The 23,973-nt window shown below is 35.3% G+C and overlaps 2 protein-coding genes across 5 annotated transcripts; one reads left to right on the top strand and one right to left on the bottom strand.

Moving 5' to 3' along the window:
• The first annotated feature begins 10,221 nt into the window (after nt 1–10,221).
• On the top strand, nt 10,222–13,656 carry LOC107805832 (uncharacterized). Of its 2 annotated transcripts, none has more exons than XM_016629922.2 (7): nt 10,222–10,520; nt 10,620–10,700; nt 10,829–11,005; nt 11,657–11,827; nt 12,062–12,274; nt 12,356–12,444; nt 12,752–13,656. In XM_016629922.2, exons 1-7 carry the CDS (start codon nt 10,433–10,435, stop codon nt 13,400–13,402), a joined length of 1,470 nt encoding a protein of 489 aa, XP_016485408.1. In that variant the 5' UTR covers nt 10,222–10,432; the 3' UTR covers nt 13,403–13,656. The 2 variants fall into 2 exon arrangements, with proteins under 2 accessions (XP_016485408.1, XP_016485406.1); XM_016629920.2 differs by having other exon boundaries at nt 12,746–13,656.
• Nucleotides 13,657–15,629: 1,973 nt separating this feature from the next.
• LOC107805830 (uncharacterized) lies at nt 15,630–22,347 on the bottom strand. 3 transcript variants are annotated; one of them, XM_016629916.2, is made up of 6 exons: nt 22,092–22,347; nt 21,828–21,998; nt 21,107–21,274; nt 16,766–16,963; nt 16,407–16,504; nt 15,630–16,327 (listed from the first exon to the last, which is right to left on the bottom strand). In XM_016629916.2, the coding sequence occupies exons 1-6, from the start codon at nt 22,219–22,221 to the stop codon at nt 15,827–15,829; spliced, it is 1,266 nt and encodes a 421-aa protein (XP_016485402.1). In that variant the 5' UTR covers nt 22,222–22,347; the 3' UTR covers nt 15,630–15,826. The 3 variants fall into 3 exon arrangements, with proteins under 3 accessions (XP_016485402.1, XP_016485404.1, XP_016485403.1); XM_016629918.2 differs by having other exon boundaries at nt 15,630–16,331; nt 22,092–22,345; XM_016629917.2 differs by having other exon boundaries at nt 15,630–16,331; nt 16,438–16,504; nt 22,092–22,307.
• Nucleotides 22,348–23,973: the final 1,626 nt, after the last annotated feature.

Below are 23,973 nucleotides of genomic sequence, written 5' to 3'. Positions count from 1 at the left end.
AGATGATCTCATTTATGAGCTCACATCCATTGTCTTATAAGGTACTCTTACATACGAAAACATGAGGAGTAACAATATAAAGGGCTTCCACAAATTCAGCCCTTGAATAATTTAAAGGGATTCGATAAATTCAGCCCTCGAATAATTTAAAAGGCTTCAATAAATTCAGCCCTTGAATAATTTAAAGGCTTCGATAAATATCAACCTTCGAAAAAACTCAAGAGGTATTCGATTATTATTACACAAACAGTTACTAATAAGGTTCCGATACGTCGAACTCCCAAAAAACTCAACGGGTACAAAAAAGCACATGCTAAGGCATAAAACAATTTCACTAAGTCTTTTAGCCAAAAAGAGGGAAAAATTATAGCCATTTTAGAGGCCGAATCGGCCTAATTTAAAGAGCTTAAGGGCCGATGTATAAGAGCCTAAGGGGCCACTTAAAGAGCCTAAGGGCCAATATATAAGAGCCTAAGCGCCAACTTAAAAAGGCCTAAGGGCCAAAACATATAGAGGTCGAGATCCCTTTCTCACTCAACTCAGACTCAAGAACTCTGACGTCCCAAGCTCACATCAAATCGATTTAAATTTAGCTCGAGGATTAACAAAACCCTAAGAGGTATTATATTGATCAAATAAAAACCTAAGGGTTTATTACATTCTGAGTCCGAACCGACACTCGAGCTGATTATTCGAATTATCGAAATCTTTCACAAATGAGAACAAAATAAAATTCAACACAAGTCGAGGATAGAACAAAAATATACTTTATATTCATAAGGGAAGTTTTACAAATCATATTTACAACGCCCACAAGGGGCCCTTGCACAAAAAAGAAAAAAGAGAACCTAATCTATTTTCGGGGCCACATCCCCGGGAGCGACGTCCTCAGGAACTGCGCCTTTGGCAGTTTATCTTTAGAAAGTCCCCCTTCCTCGGAGGCACCTTCTTCTCCTTCCCCGTCCCTGGAACCACTCACAGCGTCCTCATCATCGGAAGAGACGTGAAACCTGGCATCAGTTTCCCGCGCCTTTGCTTCGGCTATCTCTTCAACAAGGTTGAACCCTCGGGCATGGATTTCTTCGAGAGTCTCCCTCCGGGCCTGGAACTTGGCCAAATCATTGCTCCATTTTTCCCGGTCGGAGGCCTCTCTCAGCTCAGCTTGAACGGCTGCAACATCCCTTAAGTATACAATAATGGATTTATCAGCCGCAACCTTCATCTTCTCAGTTGTAGCCTTGGCATGTACAACTTCGGCCCGAGATCTAGCAAGCTCTGCCTCTAACTCCTCAATTTTCCTGGCCTGAGCCAGGACTTTTTCTTTAAGGCCCTGGAGTTGGCTCTCAGTCGAGGTCTGTTGGGCTGTGATAGCTTTCTTATCAGTAGCAAGCTGATCCATATTCTTTTTCCATTTATGGTAGTCAGCCCTAACTTGATCAACCTCGCCTCGAAGCTGCCCGATCATTTCCAACTTCTGCTGAAGCTGAGACATCGAAGTATAAGACTCCAAAGTAAGGCCAAGAAGTCTATATCTATTAAAATCATAGTTACCTACTCATCTAGCTCGGTCTCGTTTTCCCGAGCTTTGGCCAATTCAACCCGAAGGTCCTTAAGCTCTTCCAACTTTTGGTCACAGATGAGCCTCATGGCCTTCTCTTCACCTGAAACCTTCCTAAGCTCAGCCTCACATTGTCTCAGCTCGGCTCTAAACTTGACGATGGCCTATGCATGAAATGAAGATATGTCAGAAAAGGAAAAGAAAGAAAGAAAAATTGCAACACTGAAAGTTAGTATTTACCCGAGAAAGGAGATGTTGAGCCTCTTCAAAGAGGGTGGATGCATCGTTATGGGGCGGTATCATCGACCCTAGCAAAGTAACTCTGAAAGGGATCTTTGTCGAGGACTTTGCTCGGATCGGGCATGCGCAGAGCGTTAGCTTATTCGATTGCCTCCCCAGAATAAGTTGGCAAAGAAAGGGAGTGACCTGTTAACATGGCCCCGAGCTCTTCACTTGGGGCATTCTCATTAGCTTCGAGGGCTTTTGCGCTCACCCCCTCTGGTATATTTGTTGAAGGCAGAGGAATTATCTCAACCTCCGGGGACGCGGGGGGCCTTGCCGGAGTCTTTCATTGGATTTCCCTCACCGCGGGATGAGGTCTCTAGTTCTGAGGGCTTGGAGGTCTCGATTGGTTTCCTGGTTCGAGGCACTAGAGCGGACTTTTCACCATCATTCCCTTCGTCATCCGGAGAATCGTGGTCCAGATCTACATTCACATGAGCAAATATCTTCTGCGGCCTTTGAGCTGGGGCTTTCTTATCTTGAGGTCGAGCTTCGAAACCCTCTTTCTTTTGTTGTCTTTCCCGGCTTTCGAGACCGGGGACTCGGTCTCTTCCCCGGACAGGGCTGGCCTCATTTCAGAAACATCTCCTATGCCTGCAAATAAGCCTGAGTTAGGTGGCATCACTAATAGGAGAAAATATATCGAAATCCGGAAGGAGAACATACCATGATGTTTGGCCTCTCATTTACCCCTCAACAAGTCACGCCATTTGCACTCATCATACGAGGAGGTCGCGGCCAACTTCTTGACCCAGTCCTCGAGGTCAGGGATTGCATGCGGCATCCAAGCATCAACTGCATGAAAGGGTGAAGGCATCACACAATGCGAGAATAAAACATAAGGGAACACCGAAAAATGAATTTTTTGCTTACGTTGGAAGTTTCATCTCTCAGGAAACGACATTCTTTCCTCGGGGATGATGTCTGAGGTCTTCACTCGGATGAATCGACTCATCCAGCCTCGGTCTTTGGTCTCATCATTATTGGCGAAGAAGGCTTTCTTGGATCGACATTGGAGCTTGATCAGTCCATGAAAAAGTTGAGGTCGATACAATCTGATAAGGTGATGAAAGGTAAACTCCAGTCCCTCGGCCTTGCTAGAAAAATAGTGCAGCATAATAACGATGCGCCAAAAGGAAGGGTGGATCTGCCCTAGGGTGACCTCGTACCTTTTACAAAAATCAATCACTACCGGATCGAGGGGACCCAGTGTGAAGGGGTAAGTGTAAACACTTAAAAAACCCTCCACATGAGTTGTGATGCTCTCCTCGGGAGCCGAGATCTATATAGTAACCTCGTCCCCCCACCCGCACTCCTTCCTCAGAACCTCGAGATGTTTCTCCTTTATCAAACAGATGTACCTCGATGCATGTTCACATTGGCTAGATATTGCATGTGGGTTTTCGACATCGAAGTCCTTCTTTAAAATGCAGGTGGTTGGAACAATCTCATGGAGGGCCGGCGCTTTATCTCCGGCTGATTGGGAAGTAGAAGAAGACGATGCATTTTCCTTTTGAGGGACTGTTTTAGAAGTTTTCGCCATGATTTTGGGTTACGAAAGACGGCGAGGCCGGGTTGTTTCTGGTATTAAGAAGAGGGTAGTAGCAGAAAATAAAAGGGAACAAATTAAGAGAGAGAGAGGTATGGAGGAGGTTCAGAGATGTTTGAAAATTGAAGTAAAGCTTTCTCAAAGGTAGGAACTTATATCTATAGATGGGCTGCTATGGTTTAACAATGCTAGTGGCCGACCAACACTGTTGTGCATTTAATGTTTTGGGAAAGCGAACCAACGGGACATTTCAGTCACTTCGAGCGCCTACGTCACGAGAGTGGCATCATCGTTATAGACTCCAGAGGACCGAGGCTCAAGTTGTTTCTTATCATCTTATTCTAAGAAACGTGGGGATCATCTGTATACGGCCAAAATCATATGCTTCCGATTTATAGGCTCGAGGGTCCGTCCTAGGCCCGAGTTCGGGCGAGGTCGAGTTCGAAACCGGCGGACCAGACTTGGGCTTGAAGACGGAGTGCAGTGCTCAGAGATAGGAGTTCGAGGAATACCAGGGCCAAGTGTGCTCGGCCCCGAAATAGTACCGTTGTGGATTTGTACCAGAATGAGCTGGATTCTTGTCACGCCCCTAAAGTCATGGCGTAAATCCCGGAATAGGGTTGTACGATTCCGTACTAGGCGGTTAGACAGTTGTACCAAGAATATTCCTTATTGTAAAAAGAAATATTCCTTATTTAGGGTTCCCCTATTATATAAAGAAGACCCCAATCATTTGTAATATCATCTAATCATTGAGCAAAGAATATACTCTCTACTTTTTGGCCTACTGTTCATCAGAATTGTCCTTATCTCTACTTTTCTTATTTTACTTTTCTTACTGTTCTAACACCACCTCAAGGTCACTAAGCTTGAGGTCACTGCTGTTGAAATAACATTGATTTGATTCACTTGACTCTTTCATCGCTACTTCATATTTCTTGATTATTAATTGGTATTGAACTAAATCACATATTTTTAAAACCACAAATCACGTTTAATTGTTACTCGTATTTTTGAGGTAAACACTTTGTTAGCGACGGATTTTGAGGAATCGCTTACAAGTTCAAAGAGCTGAAGTTTTTAATGAAGCCAAAATATATTTGAAAAAGGTTGCAATATTTAGTGCAAAAATCTAATAATTAAAAAAGAAAAAATGAAATAAAATAATTAGTTTATTAGCTAAAGTTAGTAGACTTTTCTAAAGATTGGGATAAATAATTGGTATGACATCAGAATATCAGATGAAGAAGATGTGTACAAAAGAAATAACGCAAATAGATTTGAAAACGATGTGAATGGACATTGGCACACTAACCATTATACACTGGCAATTGGCCTAAGGGATTGTTTGGCCGGGAAACAAGCTATCCCAAGATTAATTATTCCGAGTTTGCTATTTCAATATCCCTTAGGGATAAAAGTAACATTATAATTACGAAATTAGTTATACCGTGATTTTATCCCAACTAAACATGAATAAACTCATTTCAAAAATTAATTATCTCATATTTCTCATCAAACGAGCCCTAGAGGTTGTCCTCCAACAAAAAAACCTATCACAATTTAAATAGTAGTATCACTAATTCCATATGCTATCTAATTTTACCTATCATATACCCAAAAAAAAAAAAAAGACCAATGCTTATTTAGTCTCATATCTTGATTGTCTTGTGTCACGCAAATATGATCAACATTTTGAGTGTTTGTTTCAACGGGAATTCTTTCGATGGAAACTCCATATTTGCTTAATATAAGTCTTATTTAATATTTATTGATAATTATTTTACACCCGACAATGTTCGACTCGAAGCTAGAAGCAAGTACGCCTTGGCGCATTTTTAACTTTTGTTTGCAGCCACACATTTGAATAATAAGATAGGATTTTCATGACGAATTTACATTTCGTCCTCTATAAATTATGTTCAAGAAGATTCACAACAAAATGTTTAATTAATTTTCTTATGTTATAGTGTAATAAGTAACAAGTAGTTATGCGGCCCAGTGGCGAATCCACCTTTCAATGTGGATGTGGCATGACACCCATTAAGTTGGCAAAATTTTTATATACACATGCTAAAAGTTTCTTAAATAAGGTTAAATATTTAATTTCGGTCACATGTAGTCTCAAACTAGACAAAAATGTCATGACTGAAAAGGCATTTTGCAAGTTTTTCTTGTATATACGGCTCATGTTCGAAGGTAAATATTTACTTACACAATACCAATTTAATAAATACATAACACTTGTATTTACAATTAACACTAAATCATAGTTAATATATATTTTCACATTAATTTATTATTTAACCATGATAAATTATTACGATTTGGTATGACACCGGGTGTAGTAAATAAAAGTATTGCTCTTAGTCTCAAATATGTGGGTTTTCCTTTTTTCAAAATTGAAAAACTAGAGTCTCGATGAAGATTTTGGGTTGAGATCAAATTCAATTTTTATAATTTCTTTATTTATCATATCGTAAATTTGTACGCTTTTTTATGGTTGTATTCAGTTTAGACCATTTTGCTTTTAAATTGTAATAAAAATTTCGCGCGCATAGCATAGAGAAACATGAAAATTATGGTTTAATTTTTGGAACTTTTAGTTTATCTAATTTTATATTTACTTGTGGGGTGTAATTTATTTATTGAAGATGTTTTTTCTTCTCTTCTTATTCTGTATTGGTGTAATCCCTTATCAAAGATGTTATTCTTCTTGTGCATTTTTTTAATAGAGAGGGTGTAATTCTCTAAATAAAATAAATTATTATTAATTTTACATAGTAAAAATTTATTTAATATATAAAAAAGGATATCATCCCCCTAGTGAAAATATGGTTTTTACTTCTATTTTTAATAATAGAGATGTAATTCCTTGTTGAAAATGTTGATTTTTTTTTCCTTGATAAAGAAGTAATTTTCATATTTGCACATCAAAAACCAATTAAATTGACCTTAATAAATTCGAAAGAGACAAAACAGAACCAGATATACTTTTTTTAAACAAATTTTATAGTCAAAGTAAGGAGTCCATTTTCAGAACTTTACTGAACTAATGAAAATTATTTATAAAAGTTACTTTACTTTGTTTTGTAACTGAAAAGTTATTATACTTTGCACGTTTTAACTCAAAAGTCACTCAGCACTTTTATTTTTTGTATTTTTTCAACTCAGCCATTTAAAGAATAAAGAATACCGATTTAAACTCTGACTCAATCTGTTCCATGCCACTATATTTGATATGCTATAAAAGTGTTGAGTGACTTTTTAGTTATAATATGCATGATAACTTTTCGGCTACAAAATAAAATAAAGTAACTTTTATAAACGATTTCCGTCGGTTTAGTGACTTTTCGTTCGATGTACATTAAAAAAAATATGGCATCCGTCACCTTTAGTTCCTGGATCTGCTTCTCATACAAATTTTCCTATTTCAACTGGGAACACAATTGATTATGTACGACTATAGTAGTTGAATCTGCATGTGCCTACATAAGAGGAGTCCGGGACAAATATAGGCAAAGGCCAGTATCAAATTGAATAACAAAGGAAAATAGCACTACACAAGTTCTTCCACATTCCTTCTAAAAATACCATTCTCAATTATATTACAACATTGACAAAAAAGAGAAAATAATAATAATATAGCCTTAGCAAGTTGTATGCCAGTTCTAGAATAACTACTTTTATAGATACAATCAATGTTTAGATTGACAAAATTGGACCACGCATTTCCCAATAGCCCCACGAATCTTGCCCTTATCGTCAATAGCTAGCTATATAGTTGTGTAACAATTGAAAAATAAAACAAATTTTGAATTTGATGAAATTGTCGAATAAGATGTTAGCCCTTTTATCACAGGTTAATGTATAATTACGAATAATTCAAATGGCTATAAATTGTTCAAACATTTCATAAGCTGCATTAGCCAAATTATTTACCGGAATTAAACCTATATTCTTATGTGCATTGTCCCAAATTAACAATTTTTTTCTTTTTTATGTTTATGACATTCAATGACCACTAAATTGGCATATTCCTTTGCCTCTCTCTAAGCATATTTAATAGTGGTCTATTCTGAGTAAACTTAGAAAGTTTGATTCATTTAATAATCTTCAACTACATATCTAAACCAAAAATGCCTGACGTAGTCATAATATTTTATTTAAGAGTGTGGTTTAATTTGACGGTGTCCCGGTACCATACATTAGGACGATTAAAGATATTTACGAGGGAACGAGACCCGAGTGAGGACCGCGGAAGGAGAGTCGGATCATTTCCCAATGGAGATGGGGTTACATTAGGGATCAGCTTTTAGCCCGTTTTTATTTGCTTTAGCATTAGATGTGCTGACGTGTAACATACAAGGGGAGGTGTCATGGTGTATGCTATTTGCTAATGACATAGTTCTGATTGATGAGACGCGAGGCGAAGTTAATGCTAAGTTGGGAGTTTGGAGACAAACGCTGGAGTCTAAAGGTTTCAAGTTGAGTAGGTCAAAAACTGAGTACTTGGAGTGCAAGTTCAATGAGGGGATGCATGAATAAGAAGTGGAAGTGAGGATTGGTACTCATGTCAGCCCTAAAAGAGATAGTTTCAAGTATCTTGGGTCAATTATTCAAGGCAAGGGGGAGATTGACGAGGATGTTACTCATCGTATTGGAGCGGGGTGGATGAGATTGAGGCTCGCCTTGGGAGTATTGTGTGATAAGAATGTGCCACATGGACTTAAGAGCAAGTTCTATAGAGTGGTGGTTAGACCGACTATGTTGTATGGAACTGAGTGTTGGCCCGTCAAGAAATCCCATGTCCAAAACATAAAAATAGTTGAAATGAAGAGGTTAAGATGGTTGTGGGCATACTAAGAAAGACAAGATTAGGAATAAAGTTATTAAGGAGAAGGTAGGAGTGACATCTGTGGAGGACAAGTTTCAAATTTTAGCAGAGACAAAAAATACTAAGCGATTTCTTCTCATTTATCAAAGTTTAATGGATAAAGTATTTGTATCGGTGGAACTTAGTAAATACCTCTTAGAATTAATTGATGTATGCACAAACTCTCATGCACGTCATGTATATCAACTAAATTCAAGCAACAAGAAAAAATCATCTTAGTGATTAAATTGACGTAATTCAAATTGCATAGTTAAGCATTTACAACAATAACAATAACAACAGTAAAAATTTAGTGAATTTTCATAAGTGGGGGTTAAGAAGGATAAAATGTACGCAATTTTATCCGGAAGACTAGAAAGGTTGTTTTTAATAGACCTTCAATTAAAGAAAAGATGAAAGAAGCAATGATAACAAGTTAGTAACAACATAAAATATTTAAAAAAATCAAGCCAAGATAGCAATTGAACGATAGGTAGTAATAACAACTTAAGAATAATACGATATCATGCTAACACTAATGTTATCGAATCAAGCAAAGACAAAGGAAAATGTTCCACTATCTTATTAAGCACAAGGGCGGCTCGATGAATTTTGTGCCCTAAAGCCAAACATTATGAGGAATCTTAACTTTTTTTCTTTTAAATTATTATTTTATATTTGAAGTTTATTTTTCTATTTCTTTTAGATGCAAAGTTATTAAAAATTATAATCAATTTCTTCCATAAAGTCTTTCTCAATTGACAATGTAGTTAATTCATTTAACCTAACTTGAGACATTGTTGATCTTAGTTATGATTTTATCAATTTTAATTTTGAAAAACTTCCTTCCGCTGAAGTAACGGTAACATGAGTTATTGATATTATTCTATAAGCAATATAGGCATTTGAAAAAAATTAAATCTTTTTATTTGATCGAATATATCAATTAAACTGTTATCCTATACTCTTTTTCTTAACACTTTTAATTTAGAAAATAAATCTAAACCATCAATATCAGATTGATTATTATGCTTTAAGGAACATTCAAGATAGACAATATTTTTCTAAATTTTCATCATCTCTCGATCTCAGTTTTTTTGACGCTAAATAGAAAACTAAAAATATTTTCATATGCTTCGAATTGTTAAAATATATTTTGAAGTGAAAAAATAGTTTTGTCTACTATGTATAAAAAGTAATCAACTCTGAAAGACCCTTCGAGAGATTTTGAGATTTTATTATCAACATTCTCATCAAATTGTTTCTTCCTATATATCACACGTTTCTTACGAAATTTGGGTTCAATATTTATTTCAAATACAATTTCCTTGGCAAAAACCATAACAGTCGCAAATCCTTCCTCTATATTTGTTAAGAAAAAAATCAAAATTTTTCACTTCACATAACTTTTTTTAGCTTATATATAGTTTATTTGGTGTAACAAAAAATAAGTTTCCACTAATATATCGGCTTCTGTTGCTTTTTGAGTCGAGGGTCTCCTGGAAACAGCCTCTCTACCCTTCGGGGTAGGGGTAAGGTCTGCGTACATATTACTCTCCCCAGACCTCACGTGTGAGATTATACTGGGTTGTTGTTATTGTTGTTGTTGTAAAAAATAAGTTCCCACGAATATGACGCCTAAAATAGTTACTTTACGTGTTTTAGGAAAAGGCCGCCCGTGATTAAGCATTTACTAATCCTTATTAATTATTTGAATTAAAAAAATCAATTGCCTAACCTTGGTATTTGTAGTAAAAAAAGGATATATGATGAAAGATTAGGAACACAAAGATTGTACAAATATGATCATAGATGGATTCATCAAATATGATTCTCTCTTTGCTCCTCCTTTCTTCCAATGGTCATCTGTGGAGCCCACCCCTTTCTTTTTCGCTTTTGCCCCCCACCCCACCCCTGTCTATCTCATCTTTTTATTTTCATTCACAGCTTTTCCCTCACTCACTCTCTCTCAAAAACCCCAACACTTTTTCTGCTAAAAGATCAAAACTTTTTCTGCTAAAAGATCAAAAAAACCCACAAAGCCACTTCTTTTCCAACACCCTTTTATTCACTCAGCTCATTTCTTGAGCTAGGGTTTCTTTACTCTGGCTTGACAATGCAATAGTTTCACTCCCACCATTTTCTTGCATTTTTTTCACTACCAAAAATGGTTAAAAAAAATTCAGCTTTGATTCTCACACTTCTGCTTCTTTCTACTGTTTTCTGTTCAGTTTCGGCTACTTCTTCACCTTCAAGTAAGTGTATATACACATTCTTGAATTTTACTGCATGTGTTTCTAGAAGCTTCTGCCATTCTTGATCTGTATTTCTTACTTGCTGTTTTGTGTAAGCAGAAATCGTGAATGTGTTTGTTTCAAATGCTGTTACAAAGCTGATGAAATGGGTTTGGTCAATCAAATCCAGTACTAAAACTGGTATGTATAATGGATCTCTGTGATGTTATGCCTTTTTATTTTACAACCCCATTTTGATTTTTCTTTTTAATTTTAAATTTTTGGAGGTAAAAAAATTCATTTCTGGTGAGTAATGGTGTTTTTTGCAGTGATATCTGGGCGTCCAATGATGAAATTTGAGAGTGGGTACAATGTGGAGACAGTGTTTGATGGAAGCAAACTTGGGATTGAGCCTTATTCTGTAGAGATTATGTCTAGTGGAGAGCTCCTCATTTTGGATTCTGCTAATAGTAATCTTTACAAGATTTCTTCCTCTTTGTCTCAGTGTAAGTTCTTTCTTCTTTTTTTATTTTGGGTGTTTTTAAATATTCTAGGTGATTAGTGGCATCAATCTTGAGTTCTTTTTCTTTTTTTTTGTGTGTAACTTTGGTCTTAGTTTTTTGTTGCTTGTATAAATTTTTGTATGCCTAGGTTGTCTGTGCCCGCGTGCATACATGACTATTTCACCGGTTACCTGCTACCTCCTACTCACATAGGGTATACGTAGACTAGGTTTTCTCATTTGGGGAGTGTCAGAATTTTAACAAGGTTTGACATGAGTGTAAAAGAATCGTGATCTGAGCTAGACATTGTACTGAGTTTTAGCTCAGAGTTTGCACATTTTGGCTACATGTGCCTGGTGCATTGTGTTGTGTTCTTGTTAATAACACTACTCCTTGTGGCTTTCACTTTGTGAGTAGTCCACTGACTGTTTCTCCAGAGTACCTTATCTTTGCTTTTCATGTTGACTTGAAGATGCTTTGCTCTTACCATTTGATTCTTCATGTTTGCTGCAAATTCTTTTGCTCTGTTATATGTGCCGACATTTTTCTAGCAAATAATCTTTTGGTATTTTCTTTCTAATAGTTTTTTCTTGAAGCTTCTTTGTGGTACTTCTTTATTGTGGAAATTTTAGTCTAACTGGGGAGAATTGACAGATACCAGACCTAGGTTGGTGGCTGGATCAGCTGATGGATACTCTGGACATATTGATGGAAAATTACGGGACGCAAGGATGAATCATCCGAAGGGTCTTACTGTTGACGACAGAGGGAATATCTATATAGCAGATACTGATAACATGGCAATTAGGAAGATAAGTGATGCAGGTGAGTTACTAAACTTTGACCCTGAAAATGATAGAGTAGCATTGCCCGGTTTGTTTGTGTTCATCGTACATGTCTTTCAAAGTCTCCAAATTTCTGGTCCCCTAACTTTTGATAAAATAGGGTGATTTCTGAAATCTCCATTTGGTATCTTAGTTTTAAGAGTCAAATGTGGGGACTAATGTCTGCAAAGTTAGAATGCTCTTCAAATTTATGCTATGAAATTTCCTTGTCCAGGGATTACAACAATTGCCGGTGGTAAATGGAGCCGTGGAGGCGGGCATGTTGATGGACCAAGTGAAGATGCAAAATTCTCTAATGATTTTGATGTGGTCTATATGGGAAGCAGTTGTTCCCTGCTTGTCATAGACAGAGGAAATAAAGCAATTAGGGAGATTCAACTCCATTTTGAAGACTGTGCTTATCAGTATGGTAGTGGTTTTCCGCTAGGTTAGTAACCTTGCGTTGTTCTACTTTGTTCAAATCTATTGCAGTTGAACATGTTATGGAAGAAACGCGAATTTGCTACAGGAATAGCTGTACTTTTAGCAGCTGGCTTCTTTGGTTACATGCTAGCGTTGCTGCAGCGAAGGCTTAGTACCATTGTATCTCCTGAAGAAGTGAGTATCAAGTTCCTTACTCTTAGTCACATTACTTTGTAAGCATTGCAACGGGGACTTAGATTATCAAGGATATAGAGACCCTTCTTTTGCTTATAGGCTTGCCTATTTCTATGTTGCTTGGTTACAATCACTGAACTGAACAAGTTTTAGAGAAGAGTTCTAAGATATTCGTGTAACTATTGTTAATTAGTAAGTTAAAACTCTATTGTGCAGACAACTTCTAATTAAATGGTGTCTTGTGTCATAGACATCCCATACGCGATCTCATTTACTTTCTATCTCTTCTGTCTTCTTGAAGGATCAGAACACATCCATTTTCACCAATCAATATCAGAAGCCAGCTAAGTCATCATTTAGGCCTCCCCTAATTCCAACTGAAGGCGATGAGGAGAAGCTAGACGAAAGCATGTTTGGATCTCTAGGGAAGCTAATTATGCGTACGGGAGCATCAGTTTCTGATGTTTTAGGAAATGTATTTCCTGTGCTGAAACGTACACCATTGAACCATCATCAATATCAACAGCAGCAGCAGTATCAGCAACACACATGGCCAGTACAGGACAGCTTTGTAATACCAAAAGAAGATGAGCCCCCATCCATTGAAACCAGAACACCTACCCCACGAAAGACGTATGCATTCATGTCCAAAGATTCTGAAAAAATGCAACAGCTGAAGCAAAGCCGTGCTTTTTATGGTGGATGGAGTGCTGATGTTCAACTACAGCAACAGCAAACTCAGAAGCAGCTACATCATCATCGATATCATTCATCCGGACCTCAAACATTCTACGAGCAAAGCTCAGAGAACACAAAGGAAGTAGTTTTCGGAGCAGTTCAAGAACAAGGGCAGTGCAACACAGTGATAATAAAGCCTTTGGACCATGCAAATCCTGTTTATGATCGACAAAATATTCGTTCTCGGTTCAACTCTGCTGGATATTCTCAAGGCTATTAATCAAGCTACATACAGAAACTTCAGGAGTTCTTAAAATTGCTTCTTGATGGCCTAGAAATGAGAAATATATCATGCACTAACAGCCATCAAAGTACAAAAATTTTGGAGAAAGGAAGCCCCGTGTTAGAATAGCTTATAATGTTTATCTAGTAGTCTAAATTGCTGTAGTGAATGCTGTATAAGTGAGTTGAAAATTATTACTAGTACAAAAAAAATGTTCTATATATATCATGATCTGATCAATTCCCTAGGAATTCCATTGCTTCTATTGCTTTTTGAGTACCAACCTGGATATTAATGTGAAGACAAGATCTATTTCCATTGCTTGTCCTTTGCACATACCCTGAACACTAAAGGGGTCCAAGTAAAAGAAAAAACAAAATGGTAAAAAACAAGAAAGCCAGCCAAAAAAGAAGTTTTCTCCTTACTATTTGTTCCACCATAGGTAGCTAGAAAAAATGAAAGCACAAGTTGTATTACTTAAACAACACCTGGTAGAACAATGAGGTATGGGCTGAGTAAGGAGTAAGGACATGAATATATACTATATAGGAAATATGCACTTGAAGCCATTAATGTTCATTGATTTTTATATTGCTCCTTTGTTAATGCAAGAATGTTTGTAGATCTTCCAAATAGTACAATATTATTGGAGTTTTTTTATTTGTTTCTTTTAATAATTAACTGTACTGATGTTACAGTGAGAGAACCCACTCACATGGGCACGTGATCAATGGTAAACTACAGTTAAAATTGGAGTAAGACAAATGAACTAAGCATTCTTTTCAACAGATCTATTATAATGCTCACAAAGTAAAAATAATTACAAAAAAAAACTCTTCATTTTTTTAGAAACTTAAAAATAATGAGTACCTTATCAAGCTTTTCTAGAACTTCTTCTGAAAACTTGAAATCCAAATTAAACATTTAAAAAAAAATGGAAGCCTAATTATTTGGTCTTTTTTTTCCTGTAAAAATAGCACGGGCTAGCCAGTTTTCGGACTGGTCATTCAAAAATAGCCAGCGTTTTCAAAGTCATTAAAAAATAGCCACTATTTTGCTGCAACACGGAAAGTTCCAGCATAATATATTAGAGATCGGTGCACATGTGTATGAACTTCCAGCATATTACGCTGGAACTCCAACAAGCGGAAAGTTCAAGTATAATACATCTCCTTTATATTATGCTGGACCGGTATATTATACTGGAATTCCAGAATATTATACTGGAGTATTTTTTCGGATTTTGAACAGTATTTTCGTTCAGATTTATCTTTACATGAAAAGTGGCTAAATTTCGATTATTTTGAAATTGTGACTATTTTTGAATGACCACTTGTAAATCTAGATATTTTTGAATTTCTCTTTTTTTTTTCTCTCTATTTTAGTGGATTCCATTTTCCACACCCCACAAAGCCCAAGAATAAAAAAGATTACAACTTAATTTGAGAACTTGACATTGGATCACCCAAACCATTATCATTTGATTTAGTGCCATGGTTTATAAATCCCATACAACTTCCCACCCTGTCCCTTGCACCCCAATGGATAAAAGAAAAGGAGAGAAAAGTTTTCCCCAACATCACCCTTCAAAGATATTTTCTTTCTTTTTTTTGGACCATCCCTTTGAAGATATCTTAACAGATGGGAGGTCCTATATTTATCACTCTTGTTGCCATATCAGGTTATTTAGTTGGACCGTCCATTGGCTCTATTATACAAGATAGCAAGATTTCAACTGGTTCCAGACAATTGTACATCCCCAGCTATCCTGCTCTACCTTAGAAAAGTCCATCAATAAGTCTTGTACTATCTATTTTCACTTTTACTTGTCCACTATAATAAAAATATATTTTCACTTTTACTTGTCCACTATACTAAATTAAGAGAAAGACAATTTTTTTTTTTATGTTTTACCCTTATCATTAACTACTCATTCCTCAAATCATTTGTCAAGACTTTTGAAAATGCTATCATAATTGTAAGTAAAATTATAAAACATATATTTCATTTATTATTTTACAAGGGGCGTGAAAAGTTGGATAACATTGGAGCGACAAAAAATACGCTAGGGGTTCCATCACATTGCACATGGACGTGAGTGAGCATGAGCTAGGGTACCCACATCATGGACGGATGTGAGAAAAGTATAATCAACCCCAACTTATTTGGAATTGAGACGATACTATATTTGCACTTATATAGACTAAAGGGTCAAAATCAGATGGAAACAAAAACAAATAGTTTTTTCATACAAGACATCACTTCATTGAAACAAGAAAACACAGACTAGAAATATTAACTCAAAAGGGCCTTGAGTCATTTGCTTGTCCACTATGTACATGAAAGTGGTAGCAGATAGACCGATGAACTTTCAGAACAGTTGCAAAAGTTAATAGTAATACATACTACTGCTAGACTTCACTAAGTTACGTTCTTTTTTCGGTTAACTAAGCTCGAAATGCTCGATGAAACTTCACGCCCTGAAGAAGCAATCCCCTGTTCTGCAAACCCTTTTAGATTAGCTAGTATCATGCTATCTACAACAGAAACATCGGTACTTTTGCTCACTGCATCATCTTGATTAGTAGTCAGCTCGGAGTTAACCAAACTTCCATCAAAAGTTATCAAATCCTCCAAAATGTTAGCTGCCACCGGTGATTTTGCTGATTCTTTGCTTTCAGAGTCGTCAAAACTTAAGAGAGGAGCCAGTTGTTTACGAGAAGTCTGGCATACTACTACTTTAGGACTAAACATTAGGCACAGATGGGAGAAAGTAAGTAACACGAGCTTCCTTAAAAGTGAATAGATCTTTGAGTCAACAACTACGCTTCTGATGCCGAAGCAGAACATCAGAACTTGTCTCTCCAGACTGATTAGGAAGTGCTTCCATGTCATGTTGCGCCGAAGACGACTGCCATGTTCCTGTCTAGAAAGTTCCATTAGAGAATATGTGAGCATTTGTCATCACCGGAACTCAAAACCGACCACTATTGATACTTACATTAGGGATAACATAAGGACGGATGACCAACCCGAGAATCAAGCAGACCAAGCAGGGAAGCCCCACGGTTAAGAACCATGTAGAAACTGCTCTTAGAGCTGAGAAAACGTTAAAAATGTTAAACTATATTATTTCGAGTAAAAGGAAAGAATAGTATTCAGAAATACAAAGTGAAAAACATCCAAAATATGAGACTTCAAAAGGTTTATGGAGACTTAAATTCCATAGTCATGTTGTTTACTAACCAATCCACAAGCCATTAAACTGCAGAATCTGATGAGCAATTCCAACCTCAAAATCACAAAAAGGGAACAAATGCAAAAGGAGACGAGCAATGTATGCTTGGATTAATGTATTACCAGAATGAGAATCTCTTGAACAATCCTCGGCCTTAAGCTGTATTTGCCGCACTAACATAGTGCCACGGTCAGAGATCATTAAAGTGCATCTCTCAGGAACAAAAGAAAGTTCAAAATCAGCTGAGAATGACGCATTTAATCCAGGTCCATCAGCACGGCCTGGCTTTAGTGAATAACCCCCTGCTATTGTAGTAACACCTGGTATCATCAATGATTAAGGAGTTGTATTCAGAATCAAATGTGATAATATTAATAATTAAAAAAATATATTACTGATTACTGAAACAGCTTAAACTAGCCACCATGTAATATCACCACCATTTGACAGTTACAAACTCCCCGAGGAAAACTCTCTGTACTAAACTCCCCCTTAATAGAAAAAGGTTGATGAAGAAGAGAAACACCAGGGAGTCACAAAAAGTTGCTAAATAGAACCCTTAAAAGCATGCTTCATAAACCATATTGTACAGCATATTTTCAACCAACATGAGAAGCATAAATTGGGGTTGATTACACATTACACCACTGGCAGCTAACATGGATTTAAATTATAGTCAATTATTGTCCCCATGCCCTTCTTCTTTGTCCAAACAGTTACATTTACCCAGCGTCCAGTGGCTGTCCTGGGGATCATCATCTCTTGACGGTTGAAATCAGCAATTCTAGGTGTATGCCTAGAAAGCTATGTTAGAGGGCGAAAAGCTGGTTCCAAGTAGTCTTAAAGTCAGAAAGTCTCCATTTCCTCTTACTCATCCATGAAGTTTGCTGTTCTCTTTTCAAAGTAGTGCTATTCTTGACCTTCAACAAACATGAACCAACGCCATCTGACAGCCACATCACTTTCTAAATACATACAAAAAATGTTCTAATGCTTTTTTATCAACATCCTCTTTTTCCATAAGCCTAAAATTTGGGCTCCCCTTAAGTCTCTCAACCTTATCGTGCCACTTGTGACCCAAAATACAAAGATCCTGTTTAGCATGACATATAATGTTTCCTAGCAGAAATGCTAAGTGCTGGTGTTGGCTTTATAAACAAGCGGTTACATGTTTGGATATAAGTGTTGAAACTGAAACTAAGTTGTTGATGGGTTTGGTAAAAGCATTATTTTCTATTAAATAACTTAAACATCCTTAAATTTGTTAACACTATAAAAAGAGCTATTACTACAGGATTTTAATTATACATACAAAATAATTTACGTTTCAATGCACTTTCAGTCATGAGATAATTTTAATACAGATAAGTTATTTATTTGAAGTGGTTGAATTAGAAAGATATTTGTTATTAAATTTCAGTAACATTTGATATTGCTATCGACTTATCTAAGTAGCTACGTTGTCCCATGCAAAGAAATAGCAAGGGAGTCATTTTTTAAGCCAACGTAGCAACCCAAATTGCAAACAAGATATTATTTAAGGAATTAGATAGTTTGCCCTTTTTGTGTATTACTATGAATATAAACAATTGAGTTATCTAGTACATATTATTTAGTTTTAAAATATATAATTCAAATACTATTTCAGAGAGCATGTGAGATTGATGATTAGCTGCAGCTATTAAAGCATGCATGTCTAATTCACTTACATGTTTGCTTATGCATGTAATGACCATTCTTGGAAACTGTTCAGATACCTTAAAACATTTGATATCAAATTTGTTTACATAAAAAAGGTGCACCTTAATAGAGTTACCTGATATATGTTGCTGGTGGGAGATATTAGGTATCTCATTGCAGAAGTCTTCATTTCTTTGTTAAATTTTGTACCAAGTCAAAGGTGCCGCATAAATTGGAACAGAGGGAATACCAAATTGATTTGAATACAAAGACCGAAAAAACATTCATATAATTACAAGCATCACAAATTTCATTAGGAATCATATCACGAAAAGTCATCGAATAGTTAACACTTTGTTCTTCCACATTTATGGAGTTGGCTCTTAAGATTTACCAATATCACGAACATATATCTCAATCTTAGCGGCTCGGAATATATCATCTACATTGCATTACTTCCTAATATAATTGTGAATGGCCATCATAGCAAGAACGATATCTTAAAGTGCCAATGTAATAGTAATGCATATGTCGCAAGATAGACCGTCTTGCTTTCCTAATCCCAAATGTCAGCTCTACAATATTTCTACAAGAAGAATGCAAACAATTAATTTTTTCTTCACGTCCTCTTGGTACTCACAATTGTTGTGTGGCACCGATAGAATTTTACTAGGTTGTATCTCACATTATCTCCTTTATATGGAGACATATATCACGTCATGCGCGAATATCTTGCATCAATTTAATAGTACTTGTTTCCTAATTGATGTAAAAAGGTGAGCTCTAGTCTACGAAGGGCCTTACCAAATATACAAAAATCATGAGTTGCTCCTTCCCACCCAACCCATGCAAAATATAAAGCACATAGTTAAGTCTACAACAATAAGAATATTTTGAGTTGGATACCCTCTACGTCCAATATATGCTATCTCTTAACCTTATAGTTATCTAGCTTTCACATGTTCACCATCAAGTTCTCTTATGCAATCTTATAAACATATATAAATTTAACTTAAGTTTGTAGCAGTGAATGACAAAATTATCAAAATATAATAAAGTATGATTATCATAATCGTTACTTATTTTAAAGAAAGTGAGATGTCGTCGGTTACATGGCTTGAGATCTCTTGCACCATCATTGATATTTACGTGTGTTCTAATAATATCTCTTGCAAACTTACGAACTACCCTTAAAAAACTATGAAAATGTCTATATTGAGGTTTGATGTTATCTTATTCTAAACTTGTCACCCCTTTCTCAACTGCTTAAAAAGAGTCCATTCGGCTTTCATGTAATCCAAATGGATTCTTTTTAAGCAAACGGTGAAAAAGTGACAAGTTTACGATGTGATGATATCAACACTCAGAAGATACAATCCATAAACATTGTCATAGTGTTGTAAAGGTCGTTAGTAAGCTTGCAAGAGATATTATTAGACCACAAAAATTATAATGATGTGTAGGAGATCACAAGTTGTGTAACTTACAATATCTCCATTTCTCTAAAGTAATATCTTTTAAATAATTATAATTTATTATATTTTTTTTCAATTTTCACACTGCTACAAACTTAAGCAAAATTTATTACATTTGAGCACTTGATGGCACACATGTGAAAGCTAGATAATCGTAAGGTCGAGTGATGCCATATATAGGACGTAAGGGATGTCTAACTGAAAAATTCATATTGTTGTAGACTTTAATATGTGTTTTATATTTGCATGGACTGGGTAAAGAGCAGCTCATGATAGTCATATATGTGGTGAAGCCCTTCGTAGACCAGAGCTCAACTTTTCACATCCATTGAAAACAAATATTATCTAGTTGATGCAGGATAACATCCACACAAGAGCAGGTATATGACTCCCGTACAAAGAAGATAAGATATCACCTAGCACAATTTTATCACGGTACCACACAACAATTGTGACTACCAATAGAACAAAAAATAAGTATTTGCATTCTTGTAGAAATAGTTTGAAGCAGACATTTGGGTTCGGAGAGCAAGGTGGTCTATCTTGCAAATGATGTATTACTATCACATTAACACTCACGGGATATCGTACATTTGTACTTGCTACATGACGATTCACAATTATACTAGAAAAAATATGATATGGATAATGCATTCCGAGTAACTAAGAGTGAAAGATATGTTCGTAATGCTAGTACACCTTTAAGAACTAAGAATATAAATGTGGAAAATTTGGAAGAACAAGGTAATAACTATTGGATGGCTTTTCCCGATATGATTGCTAATAAGATTTGCAATGCTTGATGTTTGTAATTATATGAATATTTTTCGCTCTTTGTATTCAAATCAATTTGGAAATATATTTGAGGTGCACTTTTACATAAACAAATTTGATATTCTAATATCTTAAGGTGTTTGAATAGTCTCCCTAGAATGATCATTATCACCCCATTAGCATTGAATGCACAAGCAAATATGAAAGTGCACTAGACACTCATTTATAAAATCAGCTCCAGCATTTAAAAAGTATTTTCCGAAACTTGGTGCTTAAAAGCTACATAAATTCGCCAAATGGGATCTAAATGTGGCCGAAGTTATTGTTATGCATCACTAAACATCAGTCTAATGAATCCACCCTCAACCTCCATCACTATCATAGTCGTCCAACTTTTTACCCTAACCAAACACCAGATATGAATCTCTAGTATAACATTCTTTCAATAAAAACACTTTAAGCCAGATCAAACACGATCAGTAAGACTAGACAAAATACCCAAAATAAGAAATTATTGCAAGTATATCTAGATACCTGACTTGCTAATCTTTCTAATTGCATGCTTGTTCCAAATATCAGCAACATAAATATTCCCTTTTGAATCAACAGCAAAGCTTTTGGGTTTGTTGAACTTAGCCTTATCCAGAGAACCATCCACATAGCCAGCAGTCTCACTACCAGTTAACTTCGAAATAGAAAATTCTGCAAAATACCCAAAAAATTCTCAAGAAAATGAAATAACACAATTCTGCAATAATCCCACTCCGTAAAAATTAACCCTTCCCCCAAATAGAAAAAACAAAGTTACAATCTTTATCACGTATGAATGAGTCTTTGTTAAATGAAGTATACCAAAAAAACTGTCCCAATGAAACGAACTAGCCCCAAAAATTGTTCCAATAAACTGAACTAACCCAACTTAGCAGCAATCCCACTTCATAAAAATCAACTCTTTCTCCAAATAGTTTAATAAAAATCTAATCTTTATCACAATTTACTATTTTTGGTACATGAAACATACCCATAAATTATCCAATAAACTGAACTAACTCAATACTGCAACAACCCCCACTTCATAAAAATAAAACCTTTCTCCAAATAGTTCAATTAAAATCCAATCTTTATCACATTTACCATTTATGGTTTATGAAACATACCCATAAATAATCCCAAGAAACTGAACAAAGCCACTTCAGAAAAATTAACCCTTTTCACCAAATAGGGGGGGGGGGGGGTTAATCTTTATAAAATTTACCAGAGTTTTTGTTGAAAGATAAGGTGTAAAAAGTACTGGCAGCAGAATCAAGAATGATGAAATTGCCAGCACCCATTACAGAAATTATGGAGTGAGGGTTAATTTTGATCTTGTGGCCATCAATCAGTGTCTTAACTGAGTAACCATCCTCAAAGATCACTTGAGCATGAACTGTAAAAATAAAAAAGAAGTCAAAATTTAGCTTTTTTAGTTTTTATTTTTAGTCTGAAGTGTAAAGAGTAAAAAAAGGAAACAAAATTTTACCTGGGGTAAGAATTATATTGAAGAAGAAGAAGATGCAGAGGATTGAAACCAGTGAATCCATGAGATTACAGAGGATGAGGCAATGGATCTTTTCTTTCTTTTTTGGCTTAAGGGCTAAGGTAAATGTCATCTAGGTATAGGTTCAACAGAGGAATCCAAGGGAAAATTATTATAGTGTCAGACTAGTAAAAGTTATTCTTTGTCCCTTGAAGTAACGTTGTTGAAATATTTAACCCTATGATCTAGTATTTCGTTTGACACTTGAGGACCCCTTTGGATTTGGTTTAGGAGTTGATTTTGCAGTCAATTATGAGCCCGTTAGGATTAGCGGATTGGGCTTGAAGTGCTGAAAAATATTTTTAAGTGCTGAGATTAATCTTTTAAATAAATATTTATGTGTTTGAATAGTATTGCTAAAACTGATAAAGTTGATGTGTTTGGTAAAAAAATGCTGATAAGTTATTCTTTTATTAAAAAGGCTAAAATACCCTTTAAAACTTTACAAAAGATTATAAATTAAAAAATTTCTTTGCAACGAAAATGGAATGAAGAAAAAGTTAGAAAATTTATTTTGGAAAAAGTATTTAGTAAATTACAAAATATTATTAAGGATAAACTAGTAAATATCTTAGTCAAACTAAAAGTGTTTGTAAGCTGAAAAGCTATAAAACGGGGGTGACCAACTTATGACTTATGGCTGGTTTTAGCTTATAAGCACTTTGAGCATTTATCAAACTCGTAGTTAAGCCAAAAGATGCTCATAAGCTTGTTTTACTGGCTTATAAGCTTAGCCAAACACCCTCTATGTCCGTCCATAAGCAACTTATTACAAAAATTAGTTAATTCATAAAATATTGCTAATATTAGCCAAATGATACCAATATTAGCTAATTAGTTATTTGTAGTAAAAAAAGGGGTTAATTTTTTGTTTTCTTTTGAGTGAGTATTGTTGGAATAGATTGGGTACAACTTAAAGCTTTTGAATCTTAATTTTGGGATGATTTGGTGGAGTTTTGAGGTAGTTTGAATTGAAAAATTGAAGTAGAAGATGAACATGGGAAAAAATTATATGTGTATTACATTGTGTACCACATATGTATCATATGTTTATCAAATATGTATCACATGCATATCCATGTATACTTGTGTGTGAGATACATGCATGACACAAGATTGATGCACATGTCGCACAAGAAATTTTTAAACTCAATTTTTAACTACGAAGTTTGATACCAAACCAGTCCAAATCACCTCCATTCTTGCTCAAACTTTGTATATTGCATTCAATTAATTCCAACCATAACCATTGGAAAAATCTTTTCTCATCGAATCTTTTTAATATATCATTGGTAATGAATTTTGATTTTAAACTAGTCTAACTCACCTTCCAACTTCGTCAAATTTTGTATATTGCCTCATTTATGTGTTTTCAATCAATCACAACAATATCCCCTGTATTTTTTGAATGTTGTATATCATTGGTAATTTTTTTTGGTTATTTTTGATAACATGACTAAGATGACAAGTTGTTAGTAAATTACATCTTTTTTGATACATTCCCGTAAGATTTCCTTGATATATGATGTTCATCGGGTGTTAAAAAAATATAAAATTCTTTTTCACGAAATTAATAACTTTGGACAATAAGAAATTGTTCTTCCAAACAACATTAGCACAAACAAAACTTATAAGTTAATTTGTCTCAAGAATAACGGTCGTAGCAATGTATTAGTGATTAAGCATAATGATGACCGAATTAGACACATCAATGTTTCTCAAAATTTCATCAAATTTTAATCAAGTTATAATGAACTAAATCTTGGTTTCTAACATTTAATTTCATATTCGTAGTAATTTAGAAAACAAGAAGACATGAATGAAG

The sequence above is a fragment of the Nicotiana tabacum genome, chromosome 20, assembly GCF_000715075.1.
Source record: "Nicotiana tabacum cultivar K326 chromosome 20, ASM71507v2, whole genome shotgun sequence".
Taxonomy (NCBI): domain Eukaryota; kingdom Viridiplantae; phylum Streptophyta; class Magnoliopsida; order Solanales; family Solanaceae; genus Nicotiana; species Nicotiana tabacum.
The sequence above is the reverse complement of the archived record's forward strand: the minus strand, read 5'-3'. Positions and strand labels throughout refer to the sequence as shown.